The following is a 12,500-nucleotide window of genomic DNA, read 5'->3' on the forward strand; positions in this document are numbered from 1 at the left end:
GGTGTAATGAGTTTCTGCTGGCTGTAGTTCTGGGAGTAGCGGCATGTCCCACGGCGTGTCCCGTACGCAGACAGACTACAACCTGACCGCAGTCTCTCTGCAACTCTCTCTCTCTCTCTCTCTCTCTCTCTCTCTCTATCCCTCTCTTACTTCCTTTCTTTCTTCAGGTGTTCTTAAGGACTACCTGAGGGAGTTGCCGTCCCCTCTCATCTCGAAGCCGTTGTACGAGGCTGTCCTGGACACCATGTCTACGAGACCTCTTCTCATTGGCTGTGGCGGCTGTGAGAATGACCCTGCAGACTCTGACCACACTGTCGGCTTGCTGGACGCTCTGCCCCATGTCGATAAGGTACAGGGTGTACGGACTTTTAATCTCAAATCTCTTAATCTCATGGCCAGTGTGAGTGTCTGTGTAGCGGGTCTCTCTCTCTCTCTCTCTCTCTCTCTCTCTCTCTCATTCTATCGCCTCTCTCTTTATCACAGGCGACCCTGTGGAAGCTTCTGGACCACCTGAAGCGTGTGGCGTCCCACCACGAGGTGAACAAGATGACGTGTCAGAACCTGGCCGTGTGCTTCGGCCCTGTTCTGCTCAGGCAGAGGCAGGACGCTGCAGGACTCGCCAACCGCGTGTTCATCGACTCGGAGGAGCTGGCCAGTGCGCTACACTTTAAAAAACACATCGAGGTCCTGCACTACCTGCTGCAACTGTGGCCAGGTAGGAAAAACACACACGCGTGCACACACACACACTAAGCACAGGGCTGCATTCCCACATTAGCAGACTCCAGCTTCATCTAGTGGAAAATGAAAATGAAATTAGAATGTACGCGGAGTGGGTGAGATCAGTACGCGGAGTGGGTGAGATCAGTACGCGGAGTGGGTGAGATCAGTACGCAGAGTGGGTGAGATCAGTATGTAGAATGGGTGAGATCAGTATACGGCGTGGGAGTCACGTTTAAGGGGAATATTCCAGCCCGTCTCTGGGGCATTTGCTGCAGTCTGTGTTAACGTTGGCTGAGGCTACTGGGAATACTTGCTCTGGAGGTCTGGGCTTTGATACGCCCGCGGTTCCTCCTGCTCCTAAACATAGTCCTGGGAGTCGTGCTTCCAGATGGGAGCTCCGGGATCAAACAGCCCCGCCAGCCGTCCTGACTAAGGGAGGCAGGGAGGCATAATGTGGGCCAGAGCACTAGAGGTCTGAGGCAAGGAGAGAACTTCCTGTCCCTGAAAACAGGACAGCGTTGGCCCAGAATTCCATCACTTGTCCACCTGTAACCACATGCGCGCGCACGTACACACACACACACACACACACACACACACACACACACACACACACACACACACACACACACACACAGGCTACACGGTTCCCTGATGTCATTGTTGAAGACCTCCACACTGTGATGGACAGCAGGTCAATAAGTGATGTGATGTCAGACATCAGAATGGACACCCGAACTGCAGCTACTCAGCAAGGCACATTTAAATCCTCTTCGTCCTCAAAAACGTTTAGCCTTCCATAAACACCTCAGTATGTCGTGCCTGGTCCCGCTCTTCAGCGTGACGGAGTGTGAACGTGCGCTGTAACTGCGTTGGACGTGTGTTTGGGACACAGTCTGGTCCCAGGTGTGTGAGACGAGGCTACGATGAAGACCTTGACCACATGTGTTCCAGCCAAGCGCTTTCATTAAACTTATTCAACCTTATTCATTAAACCTGCTTCAGCTATAAATAATGTTCTGAGATCGGTTCATGGTTGTTGCACTAGGGTGATTTTTATTTTAATGTGGACACCATCAACCTGATCCTAGATCAGTGGCTTTTCCCAGAAAAAACTTAACCCTCAGATCTCCCCTGTAGTGGAGTAGCTCGGTCAGCTCTTGCACACCCGCAGAGTTCTTTTCATTGCTGTTATTTCATTTTTAGCTTTCTTTTATTTATTTTACGTATCCCTGTTTGGCTTTTCCCCCCCAAGTGCCAGTAGTGCTATATCAAGTTACTTCGTTCCTCTCTACCCTCCTTCCGCTACTGCTGGGAGGGAAGCACTGACCCTGGTCTATAATTACACACATTCCTGACCCACGCTTTAGCCACGCCCCCTCCACTCGTCCTCTCCACCCCCAGGGCGCGCTGCCAGCTCCGGGCCGGAATGTGGGGCCGGGAAGCGGAGCCCCTCCCCACGCTGTACTGTGTGTTTGGGTTAGCCCCAAGCACAGGTGTGGAATTTTGTGTGCGGTCCGTGGACGGGCGGAGCGACGCGAAGGTCGACACCACCCCTCCTCCACCGGCGGGCGGAGTTATGGGTCTGCTGCTCGAGGTCTGTCCCTGAGCCCTGGGACGGCAGCCCTAACCACCAGAGCTACCAGAGCAGGCCCAGGAACAGAACACCGCCTCGAAGCGGAAACACGAGCTGACGAATAAATTATGCAAGAGCACAGAACGTGCGGTCAGGGCTGTTTGTTTCCATGGAGCGTTATTGTGATGTCATTGTTGTCATTACCCATCTTAACCTTTACACCACGTGCCGAATTATTATGCAAATGATATTTTTCTCTGATTTTCCTAAATAGTCAATGCAAATGACAGTCAGTATAATTTAAGTCATCAACTGAATATATCAAATTTTATTGAACAAACCTTGCAATGGTAACAGTATTTTTTCAAAAATAAACTCAAAATGCACTGTTCCAAATTATTATGCACAACAGAGTTTCAAAACATTTTATAGGTTGTAAAGAACTGAAAATGGTCATTTGTTGAATTTGCAGCATTAAGGAGGTCACTTACTGAAATCAAAGCTGTTTCAATAAAAAACATCTTAACAGGCCAAGTTACATGTTAACGTAGCACCCCTTCTTTGACATTACCTTCACAATTCTCACATCCATTGAACTTATGACTTTTTGTAGAGCTTCTGCTGCTGTTTTGTGAACTGCCTCCCACCCTCAAAGATCTTTTACTTGAGGATACTCGGAAAGCTTCTCAATAGGGTTGAGGTCACGGGAGGATGGTGACCATACCATGAGTTTCTCTCCTTTTATGCCTGTAGCAGCCAATGACACAAAGGTATTCTTTGCAGCATGAGATTATCATGCATGAAGATGAGTTTGCTACGGACGGGACGGTTCTTCTTTTTGTACCATGGAAGAAAGTGGTCAGTCATAAACTCTATATACTTTGCCGAGGTAATTTTCACACCTTCAGGGACCCTAAAGGGACCTACCAGCTCTCTCCGCATGATTCTGGCCCAAAACAGGACTCCTCCTTGCTGACGTTGCTGCCTTGTTGGGACATGGTTTGAAAATTAGTCTTCATGCACGTCTGGGCCCACTGCAACCGTTTCTGCTTGTGAGCACTGGTTAGGGGTGGCCGAATAGTAGGTTTATGCATGACTGCAAGCCTCTGGAGGATCCTACACCTTGAGGTTTGTGGGACTCAGAGACACCAGCAGCTCCAAATACCTGTTTGCTGCTTTGTAATGGCATTTTAGCAGCTGCTCTCTTAATCCAATGAATTTGTCTGGCAGAAACCTCATCATGCCTTTATCTGCACGAACCCGCCTGTGCTCTGAATCAGCCACACATCTCTTCACAGTACGATGATCACGCTTAAGCTTTCGTGAAATAGCTAATGTTTTCATACCTTGTCCAAGGCACTGCACTATTTGACACTTTTCAGCAGCAGAGATCCTTTTTCTTTCCCATGTTGCTTGAAACCTGTGGCCTGCTTAATAATGTGGAACGTCCTCCTTAAGTAGTTTTCCTTTAATTGGGCTCACCTGGCAAACTAATTATCACAGGTGTCTGAGATTGATTTTAGTGACCCAAAGAGCCCTGAGAGACAATATAGAAATAGAAATAGTTTTTTTTAATAGAAAAACAAAAAGCGAAATCTTTGACATGTAAATCCAATTTGCACAATAATGTGGAGTGCTGTAAAATCTGTTGCTACATTTGTTTGTTTTTTATTTATTTTTAGTTTATTTTGTGACAGATATTTTTAACAGTCCTGTAACAAACTCACAAGGGATCCTTGGATTGGACCGTGATGCTTGTTTGGTAGATGAGTATGTGGAGGGTTTATTGAAATGTGCACAAGTGTAAAGATACATTTATTTAGCCCACTTTAGTTTAGTCCTCTGAGCTGCAGTGCTAAATATGTCCAGTAGGGGAGCCACTACAACGTGGCGCTTAATGTCCATGTGGCATGCTGAGATGGTCACTCACTCCTTTACCAGTCATTTTGAACATATTTATTGTTTTTGTTTTGCATTTTTATTTCCTATCGTTGCGTCCTCCGCAGAGGTTAGCTGGGCCGAGCAAACTAGGCAGGTTGTGCTAACTCGCTAGGCTACGTGTCATCGACGTCATCTGCGATTCTTCATCGTTCTTTGTGTATTCGAGCGCCATAAAATGGGTTTTGAAACTAATATTTAGTGCTGATGCATGTGTTTGTAATGACGTGAATTTTAGTTCAAAGTAAACTGCTCACAAATTTTTGTGGTTAGGCATTGCTACGACTACATGCAACACTATAGCTCTGAAATGCATCACGTCCTGATGACTCTCTAAATAAACTTCTCCCTCCATTCTCAGTTGTGGACGCGCAGACTAAACCCCCGTCTCCCATCCTGGAGCCCCGTGCCGACCCGCCAGCCGCGGCCCCCGTCCGAAGACGGAAGGAACGTCCTCAGGTGTTGAACTTGGACGACGGCGACCTGGCGGGCGTGCTGCGGCCCCGCCCCGGTCGCCTAGACAGCCCGAGCAACCGCTACGCCGGCGACTGGTCAGCCTGCAGGGACGCGTACCTCCAGCCGGGCCGGCCCGAGGAGGCCGACTACGATGACGTGCCTGAAGAACCTCCCGCTGGTCACCAGGAGACCGCGAGCGAGGGCGGGGTTTCCCAGGGCGGAGGCAGAGCCTCTGAGCTGGAGGCAGCAACCGCAGACAATGACGTGATGGACGTGGAGGCGGAGGCGGAGCTCAAGCTGGAGGCGGAGCCAGAGAGCAGTGGAGAGCAGAGCGAGGAGGACAGGGGCGTGGTCCAGCTTCAACGGGACGTTGCCGCGGCGATCGTCCCCGTCTGCCGAGATCGGGTCCGGTCCGAGCGGGACGAACGCGCCTACCAGGCCTACATGAAGATCAGCCACAGGGTGAACCTGCGGGACCTGCGGGACCTACAGGACAGCATCGACACGCTGATTGGAAACCTGGAGCGGGAACTGAACAAGAACAAGCTGACCGTGGGCTACGGCCTCTCACACTGACTCCAGCAGTCACACACGGACACGGAGCATGGACGTACTGACATTCCTTTGTTTTGAATGATCTGAGACGTCTTCTCGGTTCCTCTGTCTTTGATTTTGTTCTTTATGTCGTGAGTTGTTTTCTTCTTATTAGAAGAACCCATTCAGCCCCGTGGGGTTGCCAGGTGCCTTCATTATGTAAAGGTAGAACTTCAGGCAACGGAGTTTTCTCTAATGTCCTGTTTCTGTAGAGCGACGGGATAGACTTGTAACCACGTAAACAATGCACTTATGAACCCCGCGTCTGGAGGCGGCGTTCAGATAAACACAGACCCTAAAATCCCTAAACCAGAGACATGTCTGATCCCTAAAGTGTGAATCTCCCCGCACTGTGATGTAGATGCAGGGCAAATCAGGCAACCCATGTGTACCCCAGATGAACCGACACATCCCAGAATGCCTAGGCGCTGACGACCCTCCCCGTAAACACACTGGTACGATGGACCTTGTGCAGACATTCCTACACCTCAATGCTGCATCCTAAACACTCTCTTGTCCTGAACACACCCCAGGAGAATGCCCTCCGTCTTTAGCCTTAACCCCCTGCCCAACACACACACACCTCTCCAGTCTATTTAAAACAATTACAAATGCTTCACACTCTACATTACCTGTACAAAACAAAAACATCTTCACAGTAACTAGTGAAGTAACTAGTGATACTTCAGAATAGTTAGTAGAAGCTAAATAATCATGTTTTAAAGCAAATGTTTTCTCGCCTCCAGCCGGCCCCTTGCTAACAGAGTCAGGTTTGAAACGCGTGCGTGTAAGGTACAAACTCCCTGACCGTCTGGAGCACCAGGCTTCCCAGAAAGACAGAGGGCAGGAAAACTCTCACAGCCGGATGAGTCTTGGATGGGCCTGGGACGTTGGCGTTGGCTTGTGATTGGCATTGCCATGGTTACTGTCTGTAGGGTACTGTCATACTTTGTGCAGTTCAGGGGCGCGGTACTCGTGGAGTATTTATCGGACACAGACATGTATAGATATAGTAGGAGTACGTTCTGTTTTTTGACAGCTGTTTATATTGGACAGTGTTTATATTTAAATGTTTCTCAGCTGCCTTGTAGTATTTGCCCTGTAGATTAGAATCAGATTCATTAATGAATAAATAAAAGTATTGATTGATTTTTTTTTTATTTTTTTTTTCCTTAAGCTACCAGGACACATTTGCAGGATGTACAGAAGCAGACGAAGCTGTAAAGTGTGTGTGTGTGTGTGTGTGTGTGTGTGTGTGTGTGTGTGTGTGTGTGTGTGTGTGTGTGTGTGTGCGTGCGTTATCTTAGGGTAGTGTATTTAGGGGAGTCCGCGCTTGGGTCAAAAGCTTTACAGTAAATACGTGTATCTAAATGCCTCCTACACTCTGTATTTATGCGTGTAAATAGAGATTGTTTGTTTTAATTATGGTCAAATCGTGGTTGGTTTTTCCTGTTTGGCAGCTGTTCACAATTGTAAATTAGTCATGCTAAACAAGCGTCTGTCTGAGATCATGGGGCTGTGGCTATCAGCCCCGTAGTCAGTGTGTGTTTGTGCTTTAAGCCTGTTTGTCACATCTAGACTAATTAAATCTGGATGATGACTACACCAGTTTTGAAACGGTTGGACAATCTCGTAGAGGATGTTCTTGGTGCAGAACTAAAAACTATCTGTGTAAAATGTTTTTCATTTTTCCAGTGGTGTTTATTTTCCCCCCAGAAGCCACAGCGTAAAGGTCATTTGTTAAATGGGAGCGCACAGTTCCAAGGTCTCCATTCCTAGTGTAGATGCTTTTGGAGAAACGCGAATAACTGCCTCTACCCAACCCGACCTGGTTAGGTCACCTCGGGTGTAGATTAGTCGGGTCTGGAAATGAAGACCACCTTTCCTTCCTTGTCTTCTCGTTCATGGTACCTTTGGGCTGGCACTGAAGATGTGAGGTGGCCCCAAGTGCTGGTCTGAGGTCAGACATTCTTGCCAGAGTTCTGCCATCTATTGAAAAAAGGGGTGGAGTTATGGCAGATCCAGAGTCAGCACTGAGGGATCACTCATGCGTGTAAAAGGTACTGGACTTGATGTATAACGTGAGGCCCTCAGTGGTTTTTTGTTTGTTTGTTTTTGTTTTTTGTCAAAACATTCCTTTCTTTTTTTCTATCCCACACTTTTTTTTTTGTCTCTCTGCTCTCTCTCTCTCTCTCTCTCTCTCTCCAACGATGCCTGTTGTCTCCAGTCTTTTGTGGGGTTTTTGTCTTGTTTTTAAACAGTTTGGTTCAACTGTTCTGACAATGGACAGAACCCCAATATGATGAACATATCACTAAACCAGTTATGCTTTGTACTGATATTGACATTAATATGGTCCCATTAAAGTGTGTATTTCACGGGTGTCTCCCTCCTTCCTCCCTGCACTGCTCAGGTAAAGCCACTGCTGGGAACACAACGCTCACTCTGGCGTTCCACATGGCAAATGTACTTATCGCCTGTTTTACTCAAACTGTTCGTGACTCTTCAGTGAGATTCTGAAAGAGCTAAAACTGTTCAGCGAGCCCTAATAAAGCAACAAACAACATCAGATACGGAAAAAAACATGTTGCTAGTCAGAGACCGTTGACAACAAATGAATATCCAGCAGGGGGATAAAGATATAAGATAGAAGCGCGTGGAGAACCAATGATTAAGAACCGTTGAACCTAACGCCGGTGTTAGGAAGTTATGGAAGCCCAGCCACCGTCCATGTCTGTATTGGTTGGTGTTTAACTATTGGTTATTGGTGCATGGCTGGAATACTCACATATACTTCATGTTCTACATGTCGCGTGTGTAACGTCTGCCTCACTACTCGCACAGCAGTTGAACACGTTCTCCTGGTGAAAAATAGACACACAAGGGCAGCTGCCACAGAAGCCTGTATGTGCTGGCTAGCCTGCAAAGGCCTGAGAAGTGTTGGTGTGTGCTCAGTAAGTTCTCTTTACTGCAGTCATAAACATTCGTGTGTGTTCACCTGTCTAAACTTGCTGTCCCAGAAGCCCCGGCGCTCTCTCGCCAGTCTCCAGCGTGCTCCTGCCTGTGTGTCTTTTGATGAAGAAAATTTGCGACAGTGCTCAGCATCCGTAAGCTGAGTAATTAAAAGCTACAGGAGCGTGTAGAAGGGGACGGCTGGTATCGGAATCTCCCCGGAGTGAAGACGGAGAAGCCGGGGCTTCCCCACGGGGCGGGTTTCTCTGCGGAGGTGCTCTCTGCGCAGAACGCGCCAGACACCTGCGATGTTTGGCCGTGGCCCAGAAAACGGAATTCCTGCCAACTCTCCACGCGCTTCTGATGTGGGGTGAATCTGTACTGCCTGCACACACACAGAGGAAAATCAGACTTGATTATAGGGAGATGCGACAAGATGATGGCCGTGCTCCATATCCCAGCAGCCCGTTTGCTTCAGGGCCAGACTCTTTATTGGTATAAGTAGCAGAAAGGGTTGTCGGTTCTTGCGTTCAGATAAATGCTACGCGTTTAGTGCCTTTTTTACATTAGATATGGTCACGGCTGTGAACAGAACTCCCATTGACTCAAATGAGGTGTTATTTGTCTCGACTCCGAGTCCGTCAACATCTCTCCTTATAGGTAATTGTTTTTTAATGTCTTCCATTCAGAGTTAAGCCTTTAAGAAGTACCTTGCTTTGGAAAATGAATATTATACATGCATGTTTTACAAAAAGATTTTGTTGAATGTGGTTTGTAGGAATGAATTTGAACTTGTTGTTGCGTATGAGGGGCTGTAGACATAACAGAGGCTGGAGTGTGTTTTCTCAGACGGGGCCGATATTTGATACAAAACTGTCTGCTAGTGTGAACTTCTGCTCCTGGTCCCTTTCAACGTGTAAACAATCTCTCTGTGTAATCCACCTGGAGCTCGTGAGCAGAGCGATGGAGGGAGGGATTCTGAAGTCTATGTGGCACAATTCACAGCATCCTCCCTCTCTGACACAGGTGAGTCTTGGGGAGGGCGGAGCCGAGCCTGGCTGAGTTGCTGGTTGGTGAACACAGCTTGGCCCTGCTCCAGTGTGGGGCTCGGAAGTGTTGAGCGTGGGTTCCCAAGGACCAGACGCTAGGCTTGCACGTCACACGGGCCTTATTTTAAATTCCACTGTGTTCTCCATTGTGTTTGGGTTCTTTCTGCTGTCCTTTCCTTGCGTTTGGTAGCATGTTTCTATGGAAACAAGGTTCATCACTAGATTTGACCTTTTTGGTCATATAACCAGTTTTGGCTTCTACACGACCTTTGGCTTCTACATGTTAATTAATTTCAATGTACATACATTGTTTAGTCAGTATAAACATACATAATTTTTAGAGGTGGTTCATATTTTCAGTATATAACATTTGTGTTGTATATAAATGGCAGTATTACCCTGTACTACCATGTACTTATGTCTTGGCAATTAATAGGTTATGACATGATTATAATACACAAATATGGTGTGGGTATAGGTGAGACCATAAAACCACTGAGCTGATATCACATTCCAGTGATGCAGTGCCCCTCATAAGTTTTAATCTCGTTCATAAGCAAGTCGGGGGTGGGGCTCTGCCCTGTTTGATGTGTCTCTTTGTTTTCATGTCCTCTCTCTCTCTCTCTCTCTCTCATATCTCCCTGAGAAGAGTCTGAGTCTGAGAGATGCTTGGCAACTCATCTGAAGCATTTCGCCCATCATAGATGTAAACTGCTGACAGACTATACACACACACACACACAGAGTGACTGTGTGGAGGGGCATTGTGAACGTGTGTATGCAGGCAGCTAGGGTCTCTCTTTGCTATGTGTTGGGTACTGATCCAGGGCCAGTCTCACCTCACTCAAATCACTTTGACCTTTATAAGGGGTATAAGACAACGCCGTGATCAGTAAGGCCACAGAAGCACGTTAAATCATGGTTCTGTGTGTTTGTGTATGTGTGTGTGCTTTAAAGCATGGCTGTGTGTGTTGCCTCAGCCCCAGATCACACTGTATAGACTGTAGAGTGTAATTGTTACAGATTTCTTACATATATAGACCATTAGAGAGAGAGGGAGAGGCAGACACTACTGTTGCCTTACGTTTGACTTTCCAGTTCATGTACTTCCTGTTTGCATTGGGCAGACAGCAGAGGTGTGTGCGTGTGTGAGTGCGCTGGGGTCAGTACTTCTACACCAATGCACTGTGCTCACTTTTCATTACATTTTCTTAATACACTGTGGTAACCGTGTGTATGCTTGATATGTTCCAGCTGTCCAAACACACCTCATAAGTACACCTAACACCCTTTTGCCAGTCTGTGTCTGTGTGTGTGCGTGCGTGTGTGCATTTACATGTGTCATTGAAAATGTTCAGTCAGCTGTGTGAAGCGTTTACTGAGAACCTGCTATAATACCCAGCGCTGTAATATCAGCTCAAACACCCACGCCTTCAAACACACTGTCCTGTCAGGAGTGACCATTCAGGACTGAACGCAGACGTGTGCTTGTTTTGATCACGATTAAGGGTCAGGATTGGGCAGATCAGGATGAAAGGTCAGCTTCTGCTTGGAGCATGCAACTCGTTGACATTTGACCTGCAGCTTCCCAGCCCTGTGCTCGCGGCTCACAGCACATTCTGGTTCCAAAATAGCCAAAGCACAAACATAACGTTGGCAAGGCCAGTTAATTAAAGGCAGTAAAATCTGTGGTGTGTGTGTGTGTGGGGGTGGGGGTGGAAATGGGTTGAGAACTTCTGAAGTGACCCATGCACCATCTCTACTATTTTTCTTTCTCTCTCTCGCCATCCCTCTCTCCATCTCTGTCTGCGTCTACCCAGCTACCTCAACTATTGGCTGGATGATTTTGGAGGGGTGGACCACTCTTAACTATTGGCTGGATGATTTTGGAGGGGTGGACCACTCTTAACTATTGGCTGGATGATTTTGGAGGGGTGGACCACTCTCAACTATTGGCTGGATGGTTACAGAGGGGTGGGCTTCGACCAGTTGCTGGATGGTTCTGACTGTTCGTCTCTGCCCTCGTGTACTGGCGGCCTTTGTGAAGTGGTGCTCATATTTGCTGAGGGGGAATTCCTGTAGCAGTTCCACCCCTTACTCACATCTGCCAGGAATGGCCTGAACCTGCCTGGACCTGCCTGGAGACGGAGCGTGCCGTGGTCGCACCCACGGTCCTGTGGGCCGGCCGTCTTAATGAGCGCCCAATTGATATCCTGCAACAGAGACAAAGTGGGTCTATACTAAAGCAAAATGACTCACGATCGACTAGCTGTCATGGGCCTGACCCCAGGGGCATTAACCAGAGGAGAGGGGCATCGTGAGGAAATGGACACCATGATGAACTCAGACAGATCACCAGAAACCCAAGTCAGGAAATCCGTGGCAGCCTCAAGGTTATTTTTTGCTTTTTACTTTTGTGAAGAGCTGCAAACATGCCTTTTCCCACACCAAGCCAGGGCCACTGGTTCTGTTTTACCTTCAATTAATTTTCAGTGTTAAAATTGAATTTTTATTCATTTAACAGCATGAAAACAACCTTCAGTATTAGACACAGTGCTACAACAGGCAGGAGGGATTTGGTCATGTATAAATAGTAAAGAAATCGAATGTTACTACTATAGGTAACGTCAGTAACAGACCCCACCACAGGTTACGTCAGTAACAGACCGTGTTTTTTGCACCTGTGTTGTTGACTACTCAGCTGTTGGTTATGTTCAAGGTTTGTGCTCACAGTGTGGGTGGTCAGACATCACAGATCTTGATATTATCTGTGACTGAACATGTTTGTAAGTGTGCGCGTGCGTGTGTGTGTTCAGGTTTCAGTCTTGTGAGCTAGTGCATGTGTGTGGTCAAATGTCGTATATGAGCTGTAAATTATCTTGCAGTCAGGTGTTGTGGGGGGGGGGGGGGGGTGTTTGGCCAGGTGTCATATGTCCTCTGAACATTTTTGTGTGCATTTTGGTCATTTGTCAGATATGTCCTGTGAGCAGGTGTGTGTGTGTGTGTTCAGTGGTCAGACATATGCTGTGTTTGGAGGCCCATGTCCTTCAGAATGGCTTTCTCCAGAGTGAGGTAGTCCTCGTAGTCTCTCTGTGCCTGTTCCTCCAGTTCCTCCAGCTGCTTCAGTGCTACAACACCTTCCTGTGAACAACCACAACACCGCCTTTACCACACCCATCACAACACCACCTTTACTGCACCCATCACTTTAA

General features: G+C 47.5%; 2 protein-coding genes across 3 annotated transcripts in view; one reads left to right on the forward strand and one right to left on the reverse strand.

Annotated features, from left to right (window-relative positions):
• syde2 (synapse defective 1, Rho GTPase, homolog 2 (C. elegans)) overlaps positions 1–7,665 on the forward strand; it is a 25,388-nt gene extending 17,723 nt beyond the window's left edge. For both annotated transcript variants that reach the window (XM_035521270.1, XM_035521271.1), the window contains exons 5-7: positions 168–349; positions 484–715; positions 4,599–7,665. In XM_035521270.1, coding sequence (XP_035377163.1) covers positions 168–349; positions 484–715; positions 4,599–5,269 — 1,085 coding nt within the window. In that variant the 3' untranslated portion in view covers positions 5,270–7,665. The remainder of the gene's footprint in view (positions 1–167; positions 350–483; positions 716–4,598) is intronic.
• A 4,514-nt stretch (positions 7,666–12,179) lies between these two features.
• Positions 12,180–12,500, reverse strand: part of dnai3 (dynein axonemal intermediate chain 3) — an 18,176-nt gene continuing 17,855 nt past the window's right edge. The window contains exon 23 of the mRNA XM_027030668.2: positions 12,180–12,429. Within this exon, the coding sequence (XP_026886469.2) occupies positions 12,295–12,429 (135 nt within the window). The 3' untranslated portion in view covers positions 12,180–12,294. The remainder of the gene's footprint in view (positions 12,430–12,500) is intronic.

Source organism: Electrophorus electricus, chromosome 22 (assembly GCF_013358815.1).
Source record: "Electrophorus electricus isolate fEleEle1 chromosome 22, fEleEle1.pri, whole genome shotgun sequence".
NCBI classification, from domain to species: Eukaryota; Metazoa; Chordata; class Actinopteri; order Gymnotiformes; family Gymnotidae; genus Electrophorus; species Electrophorus electricus.